The sequence below is a fragment of the Salvelinus fontinalis genome, chromosome 2 (assembly GCF_029448725.1).
Source record: "Salvelinus fontinalis isolate EN_2023a chromosome 2, ASM2944872v1, whole genome shotgun sequence".
Classification (NCBI taxonomy): Eukaryota; Metazoa; Chordata; class Actinopteri; order Salmoniformes; family Salmonidae; genus Salvelinus; species Salvelinus fontinalis.
The window spans coordinates 37,719,627-37,742,211 of NC_074666.1; the positions used below are offsets into that span (position 1 = coordinate 37,719,627).

At 40.8% G+C, this 22,585-nt stretch overlaps 1 protein-coding gene across 2 annotated transcripts in view; it reads left to right on the forward strand.

Annotated features, from left to right (window-relative positions):
- The window catches only part of LOC129818137 (delta-sarcoglycan-like), a 317,531-nt gene that overhangs the window by 195,655 nt on the left and 99,291 nt on the right, over window positions 1-22,585 (forward strand). The window contains exons 1-2 of one of the 2 annotated variants that reach the window (XM_055873777.1): window positions 9,424-9,867; window positions 20,996-21,181. In XM_055873777.1, the coding sequence (XP_055729752.1) occupies window positions 20,996-21,181 (186 nt within the window). In that variant the 5' untranslated portion in view covers window positions 9,424-9,867. Of the gene's footprint in view, window positions 1-9,423; window positions 9,868-20,995; window positions 21,182-22,585 lie in introns of those variants that run through there. The other variant, XM_055873769.1, reaches the window with a different exon arrangement.

Sequence of the window (22,585 nt, forward strand, 5' to 3'; positions counted from 1 at the left end):
TTGCGTGCCCATTGTGAACTGCCTCCTACTCTGTCCCAGATGCTATTATATGCATGTTATTATTACTATTGGATAGAAAACACTCTGAAGTTTCTAAAACTGTTTGAATGATGTCTGTGAATATAACAGAACTCATGTGGCAGGCAAAAAACGGAGAAAAAATCCAAACAGGAAGTGAGAATTCTGAGGCTGGTTGATGTTCAACTCATCGCCTAATCAATTCCTTGTAAGATATGGATCTGTTTGCACTTCCTACGCCTTCCACGAGATGTCAACAGTCTGTATAACATGGAATGAAGCCTCTACTGTGATGTTGAGAGGATGGTAGGTGTTTCAGTCATTGGTCTGGCAGAATGCCAGTTCCTGGTCACGCGCGTTCCAAACAATCTCGTCTTCCGTTCCATAACTTCTAGAGACACAAAGGAATTCTCCGGTTGGAACGTTATTGGATAGTTATGATAACAAAATCCTGAAGATTGATTCTCTACTTAGTTTGACCAGTTTACTCGACCTGTTATATAACTTTTTGAAGTTTTCGTCCGAGTTCTGCGCGAGCGTTTGGACATGTGCACTAAACATGCTAGCAAAAGTAGCTACTTAGACATAAGTAATGGACATTATCGAACAAAACAATGATTTATTGTGGAAGTAGGATTCCTGGGAGTGCATTTTGATGAAGATCATCAAATGTAAGGGAATATTTATGATGTAATTTCGTATTTCTGTTGACTCCAACATGGCGGAGAAATGTTGTTATATCTGAGCGCCGTCTCAGATTATTGCATGGTGTGCTTTTCCCGTAAAGTTTTTTTGAAATCTGACACAGCGGTTGCATTAAGGACAAGTGTATCTTTAATTCAATGTAAAACATGTATCTTTCATCAAAGTTTATGATGAGTATTTCTGTTATTTGACGTGGCTCTCTGCAATTTCTCCTGATATTTGGAGGCATTTCTGAACATGGCGCCAATGTAAACCGAGATTTGTGGATATAAATATGCACATTATCGAACAAAACATAAATCTATTGTGTAACATGATGTCCTATGAGTGTCATCTGATGATGATCATCAAAGGTTAGTGATTCATTTTATCTCTATTTCTGCTTTTTGTGACTATCTTTTGCTGGGGAAATGGCTGTGTTTTTCTGTGGCTATGTACTGTGCTAACATAATCGTTTGGTGTGCTTTCGCCGTAAATCCTTTTTGAAATCAGACATGTTGGCTGGATTCACAACATGTGTAGCTTTAATTTGGTGTCTTTCATGTGTGATTTCATGAAAGATATAGATTTTTATAGTAATATATTTTAATTTGGCGCGCTACATTTTTTCAGGCTTTTGGCCAAGTGGGACGCTACCGTCCCACATATCCCAGAGAAGTTAATTGAAAAATTCCAAATCTAAGTGGAGAAATTGGTGGAAAGTCACCTCTGACAATAGCCCCAGGTGAGAAATGGTCACTTTGTGAGAGTCTGCCAGTCAGAGCCTGGTCTATTTGTTGACAACTCTGAAGTGGTGACTTGCTTAATTTTTTTTTTACAGGTTTTTCCCACTTCAGATACAAACTTATACATACTAACAACAACTTACACAAACAATGACTACATCTCATCTTCCCAGACCCACACCCACATTCCTAGTGCCTGCATTATTGTTTGTCAATTGTCCTTAAATTGTACCAATTCGTTTTTCTCAGATTTCAAATCGACATTTCATGCATATGAAATATACTTTTGATATGTAACTTTTAAGTTGCATATATTTGAAAGTATCTACATTGGTCAGTCCAAAATTACTTTTGAATTCTGTCATGGAAATTAATGTACATCCTGTTACCAGGTGATTTATTGGGGTGGTAGGTAGCCTAGTGGTTAGAGAGTTGGGCCAGTAACCGAAAGGTTGCTAGATCGAATCCCTGAACTGACAAGGTAAAATTCTGTTGTTCTCCACCTGAAGAAGGCAGTTAACCTTGTTCCGTGGTTCAATTTGTTCTTAACTGACTTGCATAGTTAAATAAAATAAAAAACTGTTTCTATGGATTTAATTCTCCATGTGGACCTATTTATCGGTGAATTCTGAAAAGCTTTGAATGATTGTTCCATAAGGTTGTGGTTTTTAGGGAGTGATATTGGTTGTTGTAGAAAATGTTTCATTTTCTTACATATTGTTATAGTGTTCTTAAGTATGAAGTTGCTTATGTTCTTAGCTTTATCCTTTGAAAATAGACACAAAAATGATTCTGGGGATAAGCATGTGCATCTTCAATATGTACCCATTGCTTGTCTTCAGTGCATTTAACAATATGTCGCAAGTAAAAGCCTTGCGTAGCGAGTTGATACAATTCCAAGTCTGGAAGGTTAAAATCACCTTCAGACTTAGGAAGATGTAAAACTTTCCTTTTAATTAAATGAATTTTATTTGCCCATATAAAGTCAATTATGACGAATATACTTTTGTAAAGAATGTCTTCTGTGCTGTTCATTCTGTGAGTTTAACTGGTGTTACCAAAAATAAATGCAAAAACTTTGGCAGCCATGCCATTCTAAAGAGGTTTATTCTACGTGTAAGATTTATGGGGAGATTATTCCATTTAATTTTATCTGCTTTCATATTGTTGATTAATGGAATACAGTTATCTTTATATATTTGTTTTTTGTCACTTATTAAGCATCATAAGTATTTAATTTGTTTTGTGGTCCACTTAAAGGATTGATGTAGATCGTGAATTGTTATTTTTCCTATTGCCCTTGTTTAGTTTATTTCCACACTATTTTCTATTCTGAGATTTTTTTGATTCTGAAAATATTTTTAGCAAAAAGGCATCAAGTTTTCAATATTGGTCAGGTATATCAGGAAATCATCTTCAATTAAGTTTAGTTTATATTGATGTTTACCAATACTGATACCGGTTATATTTGGATCCGGTCTAATTCTTTCTGCAAGTAGTTAAATTGCCAGTCCAAACCGGAGGGGGAGAGCAATTCCATCAGATAATGTATTATTTGTGTATATGTGTGTCTATTTTTACTTTAGGAAATTTACAATATTTTTTATAAAATGAATTATTTCAGCTGGAAAGTTAGAAGCTTCCAGTGTTTTGAATAGAAAAGGCCATTCAAGAGGGTTGAAAGCCTTTTTGGTTATCAACAGTCAATATTGATGAATGTATATCTTGTACTTTTACGTGTTGTATTAAACTGAAACATGTTCTTGTATTTTTTTGCAAGAGTCTATTTTTTATAAATATGATCTGTTTCACCTGGCCCTGTGCTTGTCTCCACCCCCCTCCAGGTGTCACCCATCTTCCCCACTTATCCCCTGGGCATTATTACCTGTGTTTTATGTCTGTCTGTGCCAGTTTGTCCTGTTTGTCAACCAGCATTTTGTCTCAGCTCTTGCTTTTCCCCAGTCTCTCTTTTTCTCGGCCTCCTGGTTTTGACCCTTGCCTGTCCTGACTCGGAGCCTGCCTACCTGCCTGCCTGACCACTCTGCCAGACCCTGACCCTGTGCCTGCCTACCGTCCTGTACCTTTGCCACTCTACTCTGGATTATCGATCCCTGCCTGCCTTGACCTGTCGTTTGCCTGCCCTTGTTGTTGTAATAAACATTGTTACCTCAACACAGTCTGCGTTTGGTCTTACCTGAAACATGATAATAAACCCTTTTTATTGATATGTATCAAGTCTGGTAAGACTTTTGCCCTTCTATTGCTTATAAGCTTTGTTATTATTTTATTGTTACAATTTAACAGTTTGATTCATGAACCTAGGAAGTACTGAATTCTATACCCACAGCACTGCCGGGAATCGGAGTTGAGACTTGAGTCTTTTTTTTCCTCCACTCACTGTCTGATTGGAATTAATTGATTGCCTTTTTTTCTAAGCTTAGCAGACACGTCCTCGACAAATCAAATGGACTGGTGATGGATTTTGATTCCCCCCCCCCCCTTGTGCCTTCAGAATGTTGACTTTTGTCTGATATTTCCACAGCTTTAAGATTACCATGCGAGGCTATTTCCTATTTCACGTCGATCTGATGGCATCACTCCAGACCCTCCGGTGATACATCCACCCCAAGCTACTCCGATATCAGCTTGATTACATAGTTGGAAAGGTCTCATTTATCCTCGTATTCTGGTAGGGACAATATTCTCATATTATTTTGTCTCAGTTTCTAGTTGGTCCAGTACATCTTCTAAAGTTGGTAGCTTTATTTACCAAAAGGTACAATTTGTTGTCTTGTTCGTCCACATGCTCCTCTATATACGCATATCTGACATGATAGACTCTACTTTCCTTTCGAGCAAATCTACTTTTTTAACAAACTATTTTAAAAGTTTGTGTGTTTTGGTGAGCATTGAGAGCATTTTTGCTATGTTTTCATGGACGTCCTTCAGCTCTGCATTGCTCTCATTTGTATCTCCAAGTTCTTTGTTTTTTCCTGTAAGGAAGCCATTTGCCCACAGATTGGTTCGCCATTATATATAACTGACTGCTCATTCTCCCCCGGTTGCTTGGGGATATATTGATCTAACAATTTTAAAGGATTAATTTAAACTATGCTGTCTGGCTTCAACATATAATCACAGTGTTGACAGTACTAAACAGAGCTACTCCCTCCCCATGCGTCCTGTCGGTACAAGCATGCTCCTTCTTCTTATTGGGGATTGAAAGTGATTGACTTTCAATCCCCAGTAATTACTCCAGTAAATGAATCAAACACAGTGAGTGACTAGAACAAACAGCAAAGCCAGAGGGCCTGCATGGGACCAATGCTAGGGAAGCCTAGCTAGTTAGTTAGCTAGCCTAGTTAGCTTAGCTAGTTAACGTAGTTACAGATGTAGGATCTTAATTTCACCAGTATTGTTGCAGCAAAATAATCTTGCAGCAACAGGATTTGAGCGTAATGTTGCATGATTGGTGGATAGGCTATAGAGCCCCACAGTGGAGGTGTCATAATACCTATTAAACCTAGTGGTCAAACAGAGAAATGGTTCCAATTGTTTTTCCACCATTCATTTTTCCCCTAGGGGATTTTAGAAACACTAAGGGCTGTGTTTCATGTACTCTTACCCTGGCATGACGTTTTGATAACTGTGTAAATCTCTCTTGGACAACGTGACTTTTATCAATATTTTGTCTGTATTTACTCTCAGATTCGAAAATGCTAATTAGCATCAAAGTAGACATCATGCAAAACAACAAATCCCTGCAAGCTCCTGCACGTCATCTCTAGCTGACACCTTTGCTAACAGGTATTGTGTCCATTTAAAACTTGCACAAGACAGTTCACAGAATTGTCCATTTAAAGAAATGTAGCCAATTTATTCATTACTACATTTAGCTATGAACATTGGTTAATAGTCAATCCAGATATTTTTACCTTTGCCTCGATTCGGCAGTCTTATCCATATCATCATGGCATTTGTAGTGCTTTATGATAGCCACATTAGCAGCTAATTAGCGTTTCATTTTTGGAGGTAAATACAGGCGAATATATTGAGAGATTTATTGAGAGTTTTGATTTTTTTTCCCTCGAGAGATTTATCAAAACATCCCATCAGGGTAAGCCTACACGAAACACAGCCCTTATTTTAAGAGTTTCTAAAATGCCCTACGGGAAAATGAATGGTGGAAAAACGATTGGAACCATTTCCCTGTTTGTCCACTAGGTTTTATGGGTATTATGAATGTGGTAGTCTGTCTATTAGCTGGCCAAAATTAGGTTAAATCAAAAGTGCAATAATTTAATATAAATGTGTGTAAGTCCGGGTTTTCAGTGAATTTATATACATCACAACGCTGTGCAGGAAAATTCTCAGCAACAAAAGTTCCTACATCTATAGTTAGCTAGATTAGCTCGAAAAAAGAAAGATTGGCTGACATGTACAGTTGAAGTGGGAAGCCAAATACATTTAAACTCAGTTTTTCACAATTCCTGACATTTAATCCCAGTAAAAATTCCCTGCCTTAGGTCAGTTAGGATCACCACTTTATTTTAAAAATGTGAAATGTCAGAATAATAGTATATAATGACACACATTCCCAGTGGGTCAGAAGTTTCCATATACTCAATTGGTATTTGGTAGAATTGACTTTAAATTGTTTAACTGGGTCAAATATTTCAGGTAGCCTTCCACAAGCTTCCCACAATAAGTTGGGTGAATTTTGGCCCATTCCTCCTGACAGAGCTGGTGTAACTGAGTCAGGTTTGTAGGCCTCCTTGCTCGCACATGCTTTTTCAGTTCTGCCCACACATTTTCTATAGGATTGAGGTCAGGGTTTTGTGATGGCCACTCCAATACCTTGATTTCATTGTCCTTAAGCCATTTTGCCACAACTTTGGAAGTATGCTTGTCGTCATTGTCCATTTGGAAGACCCATTTGCAACCAAGGTTTAACTTCCTGACTGATGTCTTGAGATGTTGCTTCAATATATCCACATCATTTTCCTACCTCATGCCATCTATTTGTGAAGTGCACCAGTCCCTCCTGCAGCAAAGCACCCCCACAACATGATGCTGCCACCCCCGTGCTTCACGGTTGGGATGGTGTTCTTCGGCTTGCAAGCCTCCCCCTTTCTCCTTCAAACATAACGATCGTCATTATGGCCAAACAGTTCTATTTTTGTTTCATTAAACCAGAAACAAACCAGAGGCATTTCTCCAAAAAGTACAATCTTTGTCACCATGTGCAGTTGCAAACTGTAGTCCGGCTTTTTTATGGTGGTTTTGGAGCAGTGGCTTCTTCCTTGCTGAGCGGCCTTTCAGGTTATGTCCATATAGGACTAGTTTTACTGTGGATATAGAAACTTTCTGTACCTGTTTCCTCCACCATCTTCACAAAGTCCTTTGCTGTTGTTCTGGGATTGATTTGCACTTTTCGCACCAAAGTACGTTCATCTCTAGGAGACGGAACGCATCTCATTCCTGAGCGGTATGGCGGCTGCGTGGTCCCATGGTGTTTATACTTGCATACTATTGTTTTTACACATGAACGTGGTACCTTCAGGCATTTGAAATTGCTCCCAATGATGAACCAGACTTGTGGAGGTCTACAATTCTTTTTCTGGGGTCTTGGCTGATTTCTTTTGATTTTCCCATGATGTCAAGCAAAGAGGCACTGAGTTTGAAGGTAGGCCTTGAAATACATCCACAGGTACACCTCCAATTGACTCAAATTATGTCAATTGGCCTATCAGAAGCTCCTAAATGACATCATTTTCTGGAATTTTCAAAGCTGTTTAAAGGCACAGTCAACTTAGTGTATGTAAACTTCTGACCCACTGGAATTGTGATGCAGTGAATTATACTGTCTGTAAACAATTGTTGGAAAATGTTCTTGTGTCATGCACAAAGTAGATGTCCTAACCGACTAGCCAAAACTATAGTTTTTTATCAAGAAATTTGTGGAGTGGTTGAAAACCTAGTTTTAATGACTCCAACCTAAGTGTATGTAAACTTCCGACTTCAACTGTAACTATATGTATTCACTCACATATGATTGTAATAGTCAGCTAATGTTTTGACATTTTCTGTTGGTTTAATAGAGTAGCTCTATGATCAGACGATAATCGAATCCTTTCAATATTGTGATTAAGTGCCCCATAATACCATATTTGATGAATTGTGGAATCAGAATCATGACACAAATAATCAGGGAATTACTGGCCAATATTTCAGAAGTAGTGCAGGTATTTGGAAGGGAAATAGCGAGAGAGTAGTGAATGTTGGTAGAAGAATGAAAACCGGTATTTATTCATGATGACATCTGTGTCACAATCCATATTTACCAAGGCTCCATGTGTTTGGACCAGCTCTAAATCCTGTTGCTGGAATCTCACTCTAATTGGTTGTTTTCAAACACATGTCAGAATAAAGAAAGAGCCCTGGGAGGATCCGCAGCCAATTCTAGCCTGGATATACACATAACAGGTTGGGGAATTGTCTCCGAGGTGAGATTCACACAACAACATAATAAGGACAGGAGTAAGCAAAAGCTTTTCCCTCCTGAAACTCAGACATACTCTTGTTTTGGTGTTCTATCTCTTCTATCCCTGGATCGTTCCACCAATTCGGTGCCTTTTAAGAAGTCTAACTTAAAAATAAGGGATTTCACCTAATTTTAACATTCTGTGATAAAAAGCACATGTTCAACTTATTTAAAAAAAGTTTCCCTAATAAATAAACATAGTTAGTGTCTATTAAGTGCCAAATAATATAACCAGGTTGACTGTAACAGGGATTGTCGAATTCTTCTTAAAAAAGTAATGAATCTCCTTGTGACAGGCTTGTTGTGTCCTACAGGGAGGGGCAATTGAATGCAAGCTTCACTTTTTTTTATTAAAACATTTCTAGCCTCTCCATCTACAGTATGGGTAGGCTAGAATCAGGGTTGAGATGTTATGCTCGACCCGCTCAGTTTTCCACCAGAAAATTGCCAAAAATAGTACAACCAGCTCACCTGCTTTTTAATCTATGATTTGACTATTAGATATTCAATGTTTCTTTTGAAAAATATATATTTAAAAAGGAATCGTTTCACCATATTAAAATGAGAGTTCAGCTCACGTAATAGGGTTGACCTTGAAATGAGGGACAGACATAAATGAATCACATGAAATGTCTTCTGATCTTCTGAAATTATTTAGTCAAAGCAGCCAAATAACTAGGTCTTTCCAATGAATGTTAAACTTGGAGACATTTTGGAATTAAGTGGGTTAAAATCTTCCTATAAGTGACACAGGGTTGATGGAGGGATATGGCAAAATGCTCAACTTCAGAACTTTATCAAGCCTATATTCATATAAAAAATTAGATTTATATTATCCATGTGGTCTATATTAAAGGGCACTTCATTTACTATGGCAGGCTTATAAAATTGTTTCACAATTTCTACTTAAAATATAAAATGGCCGCAAAAGGCACTAATTCTATCGAACACCCCCGTCTTCACAGCTTCCTCTTGGAATCTTTAAATCTTTTGTTAAAACAGGAAAATAGATCTCCCCAGATGTATTCAAACAGCAGGCTACATCCTCATAAGCAAGTCGAAAAGCTGAGGAGTGTTGTCTCTCTTACTGCAGGCCTGTTAGGTATTTCCCTTTATTGAAAAAAAAAATAATCAACCAAAGCGACTGAAGCTCCGTATCACCAACAACAACACCATGCCTTCCCTGGTGTCCGTGGGCTGTCTTCACTGACCACTTAAAATGCTGAACGGGCTGTGCCTGTTAAACAATGATTACTATTATTCATCTGCTCTGACCACACTGTGGGTATGGCTGGTAGGAGAAAAAAAGAAAGTACTGTGTAGGAAAAGCTTTGTGGTTATTTCCTCCCTTGCTGGACAGACTGGCAGGCCACAGCATATTAAGTGGAGGAGGGGAATGTATTTTTTCTATTCTTCCAGTCCCTCTTTCACACACACTCATACACACTCACACACACTGTCAGAAAGGCTTGTCACAATCCAGGCAGCCTTGCCTCTTTAACTTCCCACATGTGTCTGGGCTTCTAAATCTGTCTGGCGACCATAAGGCTGTAACTCAGCCCTAGCAGCCTTAGCAGAGTGGTGTAAAATCTCCAGTCCCCGCGAGTAGCAGAGCAGAGTGGAGTAGAGTAGCCTCCAACGAGACCTCTTGGATAACGGAGTGTGCGTAGTGTCCAGGAAATACCTCACGACTTGGGCAGGGACATGTTATTGGAAAAGCTGACAAGGGGGCTGCCTGGAGTCTGTCATGCAGCATTTTAAGAGGAGCTCAATCTCCTTTTATCTGCCTGACACACCCTGATTTAGTGAGAGATCACTGAGAGCCCTGAGTGAGAGACAGAGGGATAGGAGAAGGAGAGCAAGACAGGGGGAGAGGTAAGTTTTTTTCCGCTCAGTTCCTGTCTTTTGTTTTACAGGGACTTTTAAGTTTGCTACTCATAATGTTGAGTGATGGAATGGGGAGTAGGCGTGAAGAAGACTGCTCTTTATTTAGAACACTATTGCCTTATTGTTTGGAAGAAACTAAATTAAGTTTGCCTTTCTCTTTTGAAAAGAGTCATTTTAGTTTGTCTCAGTAACTGTTTGTTTTTGCTTCATGTTTTTCCCAGCACTCACGAAAGTCTATTTTATAACCATTGTTCACAGAGACCTCTGGACTGAGGCGGGGAATGTATGTGTTTCCAGGAGAAGTTACGGAGGCGGAATGCCCAAACTTTTTCAGAAAAATTAATCGCAAAAAGATTTTCAAGGGTGTTGCTCTGTAACTCTCTCCTCACAGCCGCTAGCGATCGTACGCTGGGACTGACTGGCCAACTTCACCATATCAGTCCTGTCGGCAACACATTTTGTTTCAATTACTTTGCCCCTATGGGATACATGTTCCTATAAATAAGTAACTTACTGTGGAGGCAGTTCAGGCAGCAGGCTTATGGTTGTGGGGGTCCACTGAGAAGAGTTACATACTTTACTACTTTACTACTGGCTGTAGTTTCAGCAGTGTAGGAGGGGGTTGTGGCTACTGGTATGTCTATGTGTGTGGGCAGGGTTCAGGGGGGGATTGGCGGTCTTTGGCAGAGACTTCCCAAAATAGTGTTGTGAACAACAAATGCTGTGTGTCCATTGGGGCAGTCCTAAACCCTTATATAGCAACGAGGATCCAAGCAGGTGTTGAGTGTTTATTCGCGTTGTTGATATTTGCTGTGACCACGTGAGTCAAAGGCAGAGGGGCGGGTGTCAGGAGTAGAGGAGGTGTGATATTTAGCTATTTCCTCAGAGGGATAAACACAGCCAGGCAAGCAGTGATCTGAGATGACAGAGATGGGGACAAATGTTGTGTTATTCATTCTGTATAAAGTTACTGAATAAAATCACCCACAGATCTCATGTGTACAGCACTGTATTGCAAGCACAGTATTGCCTTGGTATGCAATATCAGCTGGGCATTGCAAACTCTATTGTGTATTGTACTGTGCATTCCTGTATTTGTAGTGTGCAAACAAGCCAAATAGGTGTCCTTTCCTCTGTATCACGTGTATGTAAATCCTGTGAGAATCAACAGCTCCTTTCCAGTCTGCCCCAGAGACAGAGCTTGTTGAAGATGTCTGAGTCTTTCTCAGAAGGATCTGTGCCAAGGCTCAGTATGTAGCACAGACACACTTCAAAATGAGAGCTCCTTCTCATCTGTTTAACATTTAGCTAGACTGTGTACTGATGTTTTCTCTGCCCACTGGAAATCAGAGAGAGTAGAGCAAGAGAGGGGGAGTAGAAAGAGACAGAGATAGAGAGAGTGAGGAAGAGGGAGAGGAGAGAGAGGAAAAGTGAAAGAGAGTGAGGGGAAGAGTGTAAGAGAGAGGCAGAGATAATGTGTGGATTATACTTTTGAATAGTTGCCACATGATGTCCAGTGCTTCCCAGTCGAGTTTGGCAAGATGCTGCAAAAGTAGTTCCTGTGAAAACTGCTTTCAACATCTCTCTATATTAGTGTTGTTGATATTCTTGATATTCTATTCTTGGGAGACGTTTAAAAATGGGCATATTGAGAGTTCTTTTTGTTTTTGTTTAGTTCTGGCAGTTTGATGAGTAACATATATCCTGGCTTGACATTGTGCAAGCAGCTCCTCCATCGGCTGTTTCTTGTCACTCTCCAGATCATTAGGCCTTCATTAGGGTGCACCAACTCACTATAAAATATAATTGGGGAGCAGCAGTCAAATCCAATGGTCCTGAAGAGTCACTCACCCCTCTTGGAATGGGCTCATAAAATTTTTACAATGAAGGCATTAATTGAGTCATATTGATCATTTCCTTTAATATTTATTCCCTAACTACAACTAGTCACCTGATGCCTTTTAAATAGGCGTCATCTCCCTGCACAGGTTATGTTTTGTCTTTTTAAACAATCAATACACAGTTTACCTGACTGCTGTGCTGTTTTTAAAGCAATGGAAAATACTATTGAGTCTCATTCAGATCACTTGAGGTAGAGTGCTGTTCTTTTCTTCATATAACACCAAAGCTTTCAGAGGTGTTTCTCTCTGTAAGTGTATGGATACTAAGTAGAGTTGCATGTGTTGTCTATGGCCCCTCTCAGTCCTTCTCCTTCCTGACAGTTCCTTCCTGAGTACACGGCAAACAGGGTCAACTCTGGTCTCTCTCTCTTTGTCTACTTTAGTCTGCAAAGTCCTGTTATTGAGCAGAATGGTAATGGTATCAATGTATAGAAACTTTCTCCAGTGCGGGAAGGTACTGTGCCTACTAAAGAGCTATACGTAAAGGATAAGGTAGAGGGAACAATAATATATGCCATTGGGGCGGCAGGTAGCCTAGTGGTTAGAGCGTTGGTTGTGTAACCGAAAGGTTGCAAGATCAAAACCCAGAGCTGACAAGGTAAAAATCTGTCATTCTGACCCTGAACGAAGCAGTTAACCCACTGTTCCTAGGCTGTCATTGAAAATAAGAATTTGTTCTTAACTGACTTGCCTAGTTAAGTAAAAAAAAAAATAATGCAGACACTTTTATTCAAAGCGACTTACATTCATGCATGTATACATTTTACGTATGGCTAGGCCCCAGAAATCAAACCCACAACCCTGGCGGTGTAAGCGACATCCTCTACCAACTGAGCCATACAGGACAACCATTCTCAAATAAGGGTTTCATGTCCCACAAGACATTTGGCCTGCAATAATATATCGCATTGTGCAATTTTGCGAAGTGTAATAACAGCCTGTTATGTATACAAAGCATGGCCTGCGTGCAGACTGTACCATAATCTGTATATTCTTTAAATATTACAGCCGACCTGGGTGGAAATGGTTAAGGTAAGGGTTAAAGTTTGGGATAGGGTTTAAACCAAAAATTAAAAAAAAACAGTGTCCACAACTGGGATCGAACACGCAACCTTCTGATTCACCATCCCCATCCACAATGCCCTAGCAAAACCCAAGCATACTTGATGGTAATTTTTTTTTTTTTTCACCTTTATTTAACCAGGTAGGCAAGTTGAGAACACGTTCTCATTTACAATTACCTAGGTATTTGTAGTTGTCCACATTTTCTAAGTCAGAGCCGTCCAGAGTAGTGATGTTGGACAGGCGGGCAGGTGCAGGCAGCGATCGGTTGAAGAGCATGCATTTAGTTTTACTTGTATTTAAGAGCAATTGGAGGCCACGGAAGGAGAGTTGTATGGCATTGAAGCTCGCCTGGAGGGTAGTTAACACAGTGTCCAAAGAAGGGCCAGAAGTATACAGAATGGTGTTGTCTGCGTAGAGGTGGATCAGAGACTCACCAGCAGCAAGAGCGACATCATTGATGTATACAGAGAAGAGAGTCGGTCCAAGAATTGACCCTGTGGCACCCCCATAGAGACTGCCAGAGGCCCGGACAACAGACCCTCCGATTTGACACACTGAACTCTATCAGAGAAGTAGTTGGTGAACCAGGCGAGGCAATCATTTGAGAAACCAAGGCAGTCGAGTCTGCCAATGAGGATGTGGTGATTGACAGAGTCGAAAGCCTTGGCCAGGTCAATGAATACGGCTGCACAGTATTGTTTCTTATCAATGGCGGTTAAGATATCGTTTAGGACCTTGAGCGTGGCTGAGGTGCACCCATGACCAGCTCTGAAACCAGATTGCATAGCGGAGAAGGTATGGTGGGATTCGAAATGGTCGGTAATCTGTTTGTTGACTTGGCTTTCGAAGACCTTAGAAAGGCAGGGTAGGATAGATATAGGTCTGTAGCAGTTTGGGTCAAGAGTGTCCCCCCCTTTGAAGAGAGGGATGACCGCAGCTGCTTTCCAATCTTTGGGAATCTCAGACGACACGAAAGAGTTTGAATAGACTAGTAATAGGGGTGGCAAAACATTTCAGCAGATAATTTTAGAAAGAAAGGGTCCAGATTATCTAGCCCATCTGATTTGTAGGGGTCCAGATTTTGCAGCTCTTTCAGAACATCAGCTGACTGGATTTGGGAGAAGGAGAAATGGGGAAGGTTTGGGCGAGTAGCTGTGAGGGGTGCAGTGCTGTTGACCGGGGTAGGGGTAGCCAGGTGGAAAGCATGGCCAGCCGTAGAAAAATGCTTATTGAAATTCTCAATTATAGTGGATTTGTCGGTGGTGACAGTGTTTCCTATCTTCAGTGCATTGGGCAGCTGGGAGGAGATGTTCTTATTTTCCACGGACTATACAGTGTCCCAGAACTTTTTTGAGTTTGTTGCAGGAGGCAAATTTCTGCTTGAAAAAGCTAGCCTTGGCTTTTCTAACTGCCTGTGTATATTGGTTTCTAGCTTCCCTGAAAAGTTACATATCACAGGGGCTGTTCGATGCTAATGCAGAACGCCAAAGGATGTTTTTGTGTTGGTTAAGGGCTGTCAGGTCTGGAGAGAACCAAGGGCTATATCTGTTCCTGGTTCTAAATTTCTTGAATGGGGCATGCTTATTTAAGATGGTGAGGAAGGCATTTAAAAAAATAACCAGGCATCCTCTACTGACGGGATGAGATCAATATCCTTCCAGGATACCCCGGCCAGGTCGATTAGAAAGGCCTGCTCGCTGAAGTGTTTCAGGGAGCGTTTGACAGTGATGAGTGGAGGTCGTTTGACCGCTGACCCATTACGGATGCAGGCAATGAGGCAGTGATCGCTGAGATCTTGGTTGAAAACAGCAGAGGTGTATTTACAGGGCAGGTTGGTTAGGATGATATCTATGAGGGTGCCCGTGTTTACGGCTTTGGGGTGGTACCTGGTAGGTTCATTGATAATTTGTGTGAGATTGAGGGCATCAAGCTTAGATTGTAGGATGGCTGGGGTGTTAAGCATGTTCCAGTTTAGGTCGCCTAGCAGCACGAGCTCTGAAGATAGATGGGGGGCAATCAGTTCACATATGGTGTCCAGAGCACAGCTGGGGGCAGAGGGTGGTCTATAGCAGGCGGCAACGGTGAGAGACTTGTTTTTAGAGAGGTGGATTTTTAAAAGTAGAAGTTCAAATTGCTTGGGTACAGAACTCTGCAGGCTATCTTTGCAGTAGATTGCAACACCGCCCCCTTTGGCCGTTCTATCTTGTCTGAAAACGTTGTAGTTAGGGATGAACATTTTTGGTGGTCTTCCTAAGCCAGGATTCAGACACCCGGCTAAAACATCCGGGTGTGCTAAAACAGTGAATAAAACAAACTTAGGGAGGAGGCTTCTAATGTTAACATGCATGAAACCAAGGCTATTACGGTTACAGAAGTCATCAAAAGAGAGCGCCTGGGGAATAGGGGTGGAGCTAGGCACTGCAGGGCCTGGATTCACCTTTACATCACCAGAGGAACAGAGGAGGAGTAGGATAAGGGTACGGCTAAAAGCTATGAAAATTGGTCGTCTAGAATGTCTAGAACAGAGAGTAAAAGGACGTTTCTGGGGGCGATAAAATAGCTTCAAGGAATAATGTACAGACAAAGGTATGATAGGGTGTGAATACAGTGGAGGTAAACCTAGGTATTGAGTGATGATGAGAGAGATATTGTCTCTAGAAACATAATTGAAACCAGGTGATGTGATCGCATATGTGGGTGGTGGAACTGAAAGGTTGGATAAGGTATAGTGAGCAGGACTAGAGGTTCTACAGTAATAGAATAAAAAATAAGCCAATAAACACTAACCAGAACAGCAATGGACAAGGCATATTGACATTAAGGAGAGGCATGCTTAGACGAGTGATCATAAGGATCCAGTGAGTAGAGGTTGGTTGGGGTCCCGGCGATTCAGACAGCTAGCTGGGCTATCGGTAGCAAGCTAGCATAGGATGGAGGTCTGTTTTTAGACACCTCGTGCGTTTCCGTCGGTAGATTAGTGGGGTTCCGTGTGGTCGGGGGATCAATCCAATTGGCAAAATAGATAGAGTTATAGTGACCCAAGAAAAATTGTCCGATAGACTTATTCAGATAGCAGCCGATAAGACAGCTAACGATTAGCGGGCCCCAGATGAGCGTTCAGGTAACGTCGCGACGGAGGTGCCAGTTGGATAACTCCCTCGGGCAGATAACGTCGGTAGTCAGTCGTGAAGGCCCGGTGGGGCTCCGCATTGGCAGTAAAACGGGTCCGGATAGGTGGTTGTAGTCCAAGAGTGGCTGAATGGAACTCTTCAGCTGGCTAGCTCCGGAATAATTGATGTTTGCTCTGGGATCGACGTAAGCCAATAGTTACATAGGTAGCAGCTAGCTAGCTGCGAAATCAAGGTGTAATTGTCCAGAGCTTGCGGTTGAAATCCGGGGATATGGAGAAAAATAGGTCCGGTATGTTCTGGTCTGAGTCACGTTCTACAAAAGTGGCGAAAGATTATCGAGCTAAAGGAATAGCTGATGACCACAAACCATGGTTAGCTGAAATACTAACGTTCTGGGTAGCTTCTGGGTAGCTTCAGGTTAGCTTCTGGCTAGCTTCTGGTTAGCTTCTGGCTAGCTTCTATTGTGGATTTTCAGATTTGAGGTAAATAATATTTTTGTTTTGTAATTGGTAAGGCGGGTTGCAGGAAAGCGTTTTGAAGTTGAGTTTTTGGAAAAGAAAATATATAAAAGATATGCGAAGAAACACGACAAGACGAGGACAAAAGGACGTCTGACTGCTATGCCATCTTGGAATGTAATAATTGAGTAATAGCGCTCACTGTTGCCCCTAGTGGCCGGTTTTGAAGGCAGTTCCAGACATCCTCAGGACATGGATAGATGTCCAATTTCAAATTCAATCTTGAATGACCTGGCTACAGTATACTATAAAATGCTATATTGCACATGATCAAGGGATACTACAGTGTGTGGTGTAGTATTCTCCAGTATACTAAACAGTTCTAAAGTAAGCAATACATTATCAAGGGATACAGTGGGTAGTATAGTATCCTCCAGTATAATACAAAATTGTATAGTAAGTACTACACATAATCAAGAGATACTACAGTGTGGAATATAGTATTCTACAGTGTACTAAGTTTACTACAAAATGCTATAGTAAGTACTATAATATTCTATAGTAAACTGTATTATTTTTTAATGTGGGTTACTTGGGAAATTTTTTACGTTTTTATCAGGGTGCTCCTGAAAAGCATTGGGATTGTGTTTTTTCTAATTCTACTGTAAGCACTATGTAAATGCACACAGGGAAAAGGGAGCAATACTTGGCTCTTTGATTAATATTTTGTGATTTTAGTGGTGAGAGAACTAGTATGCCATCTGGTTAAAGAAAGCTTTCAGCTCCTGGTGTTTCATATTCTCTGGCTCCATGCTAACCATGTAATGTAAGAGATGGGCATGAAACAACAGTGGGTGTCTATAGCTATTTATAGATAGCTGATGGTCATTTTTCTATATTTTTCATAACATTTTCATTTCATGTACTGTTTTTGCATTGCGTGTACTGTGTACAATTTTGATTATAAGCTGAAATGTCTGTATACCGACTCCTGCAACATGTGTGAATGTCACAATATTAATGAGCAACAGACTCATTTCAATACAGCTTTCCACATCATAGCCCTGCTCCAGAGACTCTTCTTGGATGCAATTGTTGTACACTGTTCACACCACAGTTGCTGTGACCTGTTATTAAAAAAAACTGCCACAGCGCTTATGACAATCTAAGGATTAAGGTTTTAACCTCTCACAGTATAGAGAGCAAGTGAGAGAAAAGATTCCAGCGCAGAGAAATGCAATTTGCCATCACTGTCTTTTCTCAAGGGAGGGAGGCGATAGGAGGCAAGGGGTGTTGTGCGATTGTCTCCCTCTGACCTGTCACCACATTATAGGCTGATCTGTGGGAAGGTTTCTCTGCTCCATCTTTCTCTCTCTGCTCCTTTTCTCTCTCTCTCTCTCTCTCTCTCTCTCTCTCTCTCTCTCTCTCTCTTTGCCCATGTCTTAATCACAGTGGGGCGCTGCTCCTCTCAACCCCTAGCCAGTGTAATTCCCCCCAAACATTTTTTTAAGTAGTGTCAATTTAAAGCAGATTGAAATAGTTTGGCTGAGATCTACTCTGCCCTGCTTGTGGTCGCTCAGATATGCAGCGAGACCTACACTAAATCAAATAATATTATGGCAATTGTAGGGCTTTTTAACTTTGGTGACCTAAAAATCAATACATGAAGAGAAGTAAATTTGGTCTGTACTGCAACAGTACTGATGTTTCTTCCCAAACTGGTCTCAGAGCATGTTGTATGATTCTGTAAGTAAATCCGAGATGCCCATTTAGTATGATATGTTACGAATTACAATTCGTATTATATGTCACAAATTTGCAAAACATACATTATGTTACAAATTTGCCAAAAGTATAATATGTTACGATTTTGTTAAACGTATGATAAGTTACGAATTCTAGTTAGGTGGCTAATGTTAGCTAGCTCGCTAACGTTAGCTAGGCTAGGGGTTAAGGATAGGGTTAAGTTTAGGAGTTAGCTTAAAGTCAGAGCAAAGTAGCTAAAAAGTAATAAGTAGTTGAAAAGTTGCTAATTAGCTAAAATGCTAAAGTTGTCCGTGATGAGATTCAGACTTTTAACCTTTGGGTTGCTAGATGTTCGCGTTATTAGGCCCAGCCGCCTGCCCTACCACCCTCCTTTCTTTTTTTGCCTTAAGACATTTGTGTTATCTAACCATACCAAATGTAACATATCATAGATGTCGTACAGAATGATACGAAATTCTCTGAGACCAGGTTGTTCTTCCTTCTTAAATCAAGTTGAACTTGAGTCTTTGAATCCACTGGTATGTCACCCTCTGTTCTTGAACATGAATACATCATTTTTTAGGTTTGATCTTCAGAACGATTAACTTCAGTACATGGGCCCTGATATCATCAGAACACCATTAGACAATGATGTTCAGAGGTATCTTATCTAATTATGTTGGAGGGCATTCTAAGCCAAAAATAAGCCAGGGAGGGACACACTTACACACCTTGCCAAGTTTCCTTAATCAGGTTTGTAAGCTGTTTGATAAGCAAGGAGTGGCCATTTTGAAAAGCTGGCTCTCCTAATGTATGTGTAAGAGACGAAGAACACAGAGCATGTTGAGCTCTTAAAGTATTCATTGTGCCCTGCAGACAGCAATGGTTAATGATGGGCTTCATTCACGCCTTCAGACCAGCATTAGTTAATTAATTCTGTTGATTGTGTAGCTGGAACTCAGTTACTTATGACTTATTGAGAGAACACTTTGTTAGATTTGGAGCAGACTCAACACTCAAGTTGTTGACTGTGATTCTATAACCTTAAAAATCGGTATAAATTAGCCATACTTAGCTACTTTATGTAAAGTGGAACAGTGTTTCCATGGAATAAGACAATAAGGCAAAGGAAAGAATATGGCGAAGATAGATGTTAGAAATGTTGTGAGGTGAAAATGAACATTAGGACTGCTTGTGAATGTTAATTAGTTAAAAGGGGCATATGGCACAATATTTTCTTCCCATAATTGTGCATATACAATACACTCCCCCTTAAATTTGGACAGAATGGAAAACTGGGGAAGAAGTTGACAGATTCTGTTACCCGATCCACATGTTGTTTATAAAACAGCGTAATGGAGAGATGCCCAGTGATTTGGCAAGAGAGAAGAACCAACAACATTCAGCAATGCTTGGATTACCTCTAATCGGAAACAGACTTTGTTTTGTGCCACTGTGCTTTCTTTAGGTTCCTAATAACAGAACAGAGTCCCCCTGTTGGACAGTAGCTAAATAGTCAGAGGAAGCTCTCATGGGGTAGTGCTCTGGTGGGCCTCCAAATGTCCATGTATTTTTCCTGGAGTATCAGTTTTTCCTTCTGTGAACCAGTCCCTTTATGGGTGTAAAATACCATGATTTAAACTGTAAGCTGACTACATTTTTCCAATCATACTGTATGTGGGTGTTCTTCCCCATCTGGAATGTGTGGTGAGAGATGACGCTGTTGACTCTGTGTATGAGTTGACTCTCTAACTCAGTGTGTAATACGACATGAGGTTTATGTGGCTGATGTACATTAAGATGACACTCCAGGGGGTCACACAAAGTTCTGATTTACCGATGGCCTCCAACAGGGTTATGGTTAATACTCCAACAGTGATGTTTTACAGAAATACAGTACTGCTGCGTGTAGATCCTGTCTCTCGCTGTCTGTTTGTTTCTGTACTGTATATTGTGTACACACCACCTGGGGATGCTTACAACTGTATCCACATTCATTTTTGTTATATCACCAGCCCACCCGGTGAGAGTCACTGAAAGGAACCCTCTACCTCCTATTGTAGATTGTGTGTTGCTCTTGTGTAGTGCACTGGGGGTCCCCAGCCCTAGATCTAGAGATCTACAGTGTCTGCAAGCCTTGGTTCGAGCCAGTACTAACACCCCATATTCAATTAATCAAGCTCTTAGTCTGTGTATGTACAGTTCTGCTCTAAACTCAAAGTTTACTTTGGAAAATGTAAGATTGATGCCAATCTGGAGATGTACATTAAGTGATAAACAAAAGTTAATCGAATGTAATTCAGTATTTGGTCCTGTTTGAAATGCAACAGTAAAATCAAATGTTTTGCTGATTGGCTTTAGAGTTTTCACAGGGGCTGTCTCGTGTCATTTATTTCAGTTAGCGGTGAATGTGTGTGGTTGTCAAATGTGATTGGCTTTGGCGGTGAAGCCAGCCTCTCCTAGCACTGTAGACAATAAATTGTATTTTGTACAGAGTTATAAGGCTATAATTATGGTGCTTGAAGTGAACAATGTCTTCTCCCACTTTACAGGCAGACAATTAGAATCATCATTATTAATGGACATTATCAGCACATCAATGGTGCAGAGAGAGAGTAATGGAGATATAGAAAGCTTTTGGGACAATGAGTTAGGAATCAAACTAACTAAACTGTATTTTATTGTGCTCAAACTCAATGGCTGACTATGGCTTCAACAGTAGGGCCAGAATGTACGCTTTTGGGAGTGTGATAGTTTCAGAATACATTTTCTTTACTTTCAGGAAGTCACTTATCCTCTTCTTCTTCTCTTGCAGATGACCCAAGAACAGTGCACTCATAGGAACAATGTCCAGAGCTCAGAGAAACCACATGTGTACAAAGTGGGGATTTATGGCTGGCGGAAACGTTGCCTTTACTTCTTCGTGCTCCTGTTAATGATCCTGATCCTGGTCAACCTTGCTTTAACCATCTGGATACTAAAGGTCATGAACTTCACCATTGTAAGTCCTCCTCCTTACCTGCGTTTTACTTTGGATTCGCTTTTATGACTGTGCTCTAGGAGAATTGATTATTGTATTTGCTTAGAGGTTTGCTGGAATAATAGGGGTTTTCTCCATGGGGGGCTATAATGACAGGCCAGTAATTACAAGCTGTGGCGTTAATTTTCCCTCACAGTGGTCGATCTGCTACGGTGTTAGTCCACGTAGCTAACTCCATGCTATCGGTCTCTTTCCTCCTCTCCTCTCCCCCCCCCCCCCCTCTCGCCTTCTCTTTCTCCCTTCCTTCCATCCCTGTATGTTGTTAGTTTCCGAGTACCCCACTGTTATTTTCTTCTCTACTTGAGAGAGTTCAGTTGAGGGCATGTTTAGTATTCAAGTGCAACCGCCTCAAGGTGCCCGTCTGGAACCAATGACACTGTCACTTCCTGCACAGTAGAGAGGTGACATCAGCACAGGATAGGGGTGATGTCAGCAAAGGAGAGTGGTGACACCAGGGCCATACACTACATTAGATTACGCATGTGTACCATTCACCTCAATGCCATGTCATACAGTACTTAGCACTAGACTGTAGAGTTTGACATACATTTCCACTGTGTTTCTCTGAATATCTGGAGTGTTAGTCTGGAGCTCGAACCCTTTGAGCCATGTCGTTTGAGGCTGCTTTTTGCTCGATAATCCTCAGCGATGAGTCAGATACTCATATAAAGGCAGTTAACACACTGTTCCTAGGCCATCATTGAAAATAAGAATTTGTTCTTAACTGACTTGCCTAGTTAAATAAAGGTATAATAAAATAAATGCAAATACTCAAAGCAATTTGGATGTCTGGTGTGTCCGACTGCATATGTTCTAGACGCTGAGTGGCTATATTAAGGGTCCTAACCTTTATCCAAATAGATCCAAGTGGGATGTGATATCATGGTGAAAGTGATCCAGCTAAATGCCTGCATAAAACTTAGATTTTACCATCATCCTTGAAGGGAAGAAACTACAGCCCCTTTAAAAGCTTCAAACATGTAAGATCAAATATCTATCTACATTTTTGCCGAAGCTACATTAGTTCTACAGCCTATGAAACAGTCCACAGTCCACTGTCTCCCGGATAACCCCTAGTAAGATGTTGCTGTCTCATGTTCCTTAGACGGCCTCAAGGACATGGATTGTATGGAGAGTGATTGAGGACAGGCCATGAGATCCATGGATGCAGAAGAGCAGGTGTCTGCTTGTCAGATTTATGTTGCATTTAATTGCTCCGAAGCCCCACAGTACTGGATGACATGTCAAGGATGGGTTTGGATTAAATATTCAAAGTCTTGAGTTACTGTGAAAATGAATGTGGAGAGGAGGTGGGTGTTGAAGGGACACACACACACAGACATGGGAGAATGGTCACACACTCAC